This window comes from Trichomycterus rosablanca, chromosome 3 (assembly GCF_030014385.1).
Source record: "Trichomycterus rosablanca isolate fTriRos1 chromosome 3, fTriRos1.hap1, whole genome shotgun sequence".
NCBI classification, from domain to species: domain Eukaryota; kingdom Metazoa; phylum Chordata; class Actinopteri; order Siluriformes; family Trichomycteridae; genus Trichomycterus; species Trichomycterus rosablanca.
In genome coordinates, this window is record NC_085990.1 from 51,868,687 (window position 1) to 51,871,844 (window position 3,158).

Here is a 3,158-nt window from a genome sequence, read left to right on the forward strand (position 1 = left end):
GGGTGACAGCCATGCAGACCAATTTGATGTAGTGTGCGGCGTATGGTCTGAGCACTGACAGGCTGACCCCCCACCTTTTCAATCTCTGCAGCAATGCTGACAGCACTCCTGCGCCTATCTTTCAAAGACAGCAGTTGGATGTGACGCTGAGCACGTGCACTCAGCTTCTTTGGACGACCAACGCGAGGTCTGTTCTGAGTGGACCCTGCTCTTTTAAAACGCTGGATGATCTTGGCCACTGTGCTGCAGCTCAGTTTCAGAGTGTTGGCAATCTTCTTGTAGCCTTGGCCATCTTCATGTAGCGCAACAATTCGTCTTTTAAGATCCTCAGAGAGTTCTTTGCCATGAGGTGCCATGTTGGAACTTTCAGTGACCAGTATGAGAGAGTGTGAGAGCTGTACTACTAAATTGAACACACCTGCTCCCTATGCACACCTGAGAGTAGTAACACTAACAAATCACATGACATTTTGGAGGGAAAATGACAAGCAGTGCTCAATTTGGACATTTAGGGGTGTAGTCTCTTAGGGGTGTACTCACTTTTGTTGCCGGTGGTTTAGACATTAATGGCTGTATATTGAGTTATTTTGAGGGAAGAATAAATTTACACTGTTATATAAGCTGCACACAGACTACTTTTCATTGTGTCAAAGTGTCATTTTGTCAGTGTTGTCCCATGAAAAGATATACTTAAATATCTGCAGAAATGTGAGGGGTGTACTCACTTTTGTGATACACTGTATGTAACATAACGTGTAAATCAAGTGTAAATGAAGTAACAGTTCCATTGATTCTCATCACGGCTCTCTTTTCTTTACAGGCAGTCCTGGCCCACTAAAATCGACATGCACCAGGACATCGAGGACAGTCTGGCCGCGTCCTCCATCTCCCATGCCGGTGGGCCGCAGTCTCCGGCTCGAAGCGCAGAGAACCTGCTGAACGGTCACCGGAGCAAAGGGCTGCTGGATCTGGGCCGTCGTGAGGAGAGCAGCGAGGCCTGCAGCAGTGCTCCGGTTTACCCTCCTCAAGTGCCCGCTCACGGCCCAGGCTCACTGAAATCCAGCGCCGCCGGTCCTCCTGGCGTAGCGTCGGGCAAGCAGCGGACCTGCCTCTTCCGGGTAGAGGAAGACGAGGAGGAAGAGGAGGAGCAGGAGCCGGCGCCCCTTCCCACGCAGGTCATCCTGCGCCGCAAGCCGGCGTCTGTTACCAACCGGCTGACGTCGCGCAAAAGCGCACCGGTTCTCAACCAGATATTTGAAGAGGAGGGCGAGTCGGACGACGACGACTTCGACATGGACGAGCGCCTGCCGCCCAAGCTGAGCCGACTCAAGATGAACATGACGTCGCCCGGGACGGTGCAGAAGCGCTACCACCGGCGCAAGAGTCAGGGTCGAGGGTCCAGCTGCTCCAGCTCGGAGACCAGCGACGACGACTCGGAGAGTCACCGCCGCCGCCTCGACAAGGAGTCCGGCTTCACCTACAGCTGGCATCGTAGGGACAGCAGCGAGGGCCCGCCTGGGAACTCCGGCGGCAACGGAGGTGGTGGCGGCAGCAGCGGTGGGCAAAGCAAACCCCCAGGAGAGGGTAACACGGGACCAGACAGGGGGAGCAACAACGGCGGGAGCGGAGAAAGCGGAACCACCGGTCAAGGAGGGGGTTCCAAAGGACAGGGAAGTCCGTCAAGCTGCTCCAGCGGTAGCGGCAGCGGCAACCCTTCCTCGGGCTCCGCCCGCACCGCGGCCCGGAGCGCAGACCTGGTGGAGAGCCTGAAGCTCATGAGCCTCTGTCTGAGCTCGCAGTTTCAGCGCCACGCCTCGGAGCAGGCCGGAGGACGCTTCATCGTGGACCCGCAGAGTCTCTCCAGCATCCGAGTGCAGGAGAAATCCCTGTGGAAGATGTGCATCGGCGCCAACGCCGGCCTGGGAGCGGCGGCCGAGCGCTACCCGGACCAAGCGGCGGCCGTGCTGAGCGAACTCGCCCTGGCCAAGCAGAACAACCTGAACTTGAAGGCCAACGTGCTGCAGCTACCTCTCTGCGAGAAAACCATCTCCGTGAACATCCAGAGGAACCCCAGGGACGCTCTGCTCTGTACGCCCGCCCCCGCCACCTGCTGCCAGGTCATATGACGGCGCCTCGCAGTGCAGGACGCGATCGTCGACCGTCGCCGCATTTGTAGCATTAAGAACTCCGGTAGCTGCGTCTGACCTTTCCTGACCGTCGGTCGTCTTTAATCATTCTTACATCTTATTTATTGAGTTCAGTCTCTCAGACCTGTTGAGTTTTATGACGTGCAGCTACTCGTTCTGTTTGTTCGTTTCAGGGGTGACGTTTTTAGTCCGTTTTACAGTATTTTTCCCCTTTTCTTTGCATCATCATGTTTTCACTTTTTACTCTCCTGAATTAAAGCGCTTAAGATTAAAAAACAAGGTGGTTCGGTATCGGCCGGTAAACCAAACCAGCTACACGTGTAGATATGTTTTATATTTAATAAAGCTAAATCAATACGACCAAACGTGTAACAGAGCAGCCCTGATAATACAAGCACTTTATGTATCAGCAGTACTAAATTATAATATCCTCCAGAGTACCGAATTAGCAGGGCCTGGGTTCGATTCCCTTTCAGTGTGGAGTTTGTATGTTCTCCCTCCCTGTGCCCATGTGGGTTTCCTCCTACAGTACAAGGACATGCGGTCAGGTTAATTGGAGCTACAAATTTGCTGTGTGTGCCTCGTGATCGATTGGTCATCTGTCCGGGGTGTTCCCTGCCTCTTCGCATCAATGAATCAGACCCACCGCAGCCCTGACCAGGATAAATTAGTAGGAAAACAGACAGTGAAATGAGTACATGCTCTGTATTCACAGTTATATGATTCCTATTTTGACATTAAACACACACACACACACATGTACATACACTTGTACGTTACCACGGTACGTTCTTCTGTGACCGAGTAATTAAAACACACACTAGTTTAGCCAGAATATAAAATATAAATACAAAAAAAGACCTTAAAAAGCTGATTAGATGTTTTTAATAGCCGTGAGTACTCGGTTCAAATCCTCAGTAGGGTGAAGATCAGTACTGCTCAACAGTATTCAAGGTTTAAGATCTAGGGCTTATTCGAGAGTGTGAGTGCCATTGGAATTCATTATAAATG

General features: G+C 52.2%; 1 protein-coding gene across 2 annotated transcripts in view; it reads left to right on the forward strand.

Annotated features, from left to right (window-relative positions):
- snrka (SNF related kinase a) overlaps positions 1-3,158 on the forward strand; it is a 62,090-nt gene extending 58,932 nt beyond the window's left edge. For both annotated transcript variants that reach the window (XM_062991441.1, XM_062991440.1), the window contains exon 6: positions 821-3,158. In XM_062991441.1, coding sequence (XP_062847511.1) covers positions 821-2,126 — 1,306 coding nt within the window. In that variant the 3' untranslated portion in view covers positions 2,127-3,158. The remainder of the gene's footprint in view (positions 1-820) is intronic.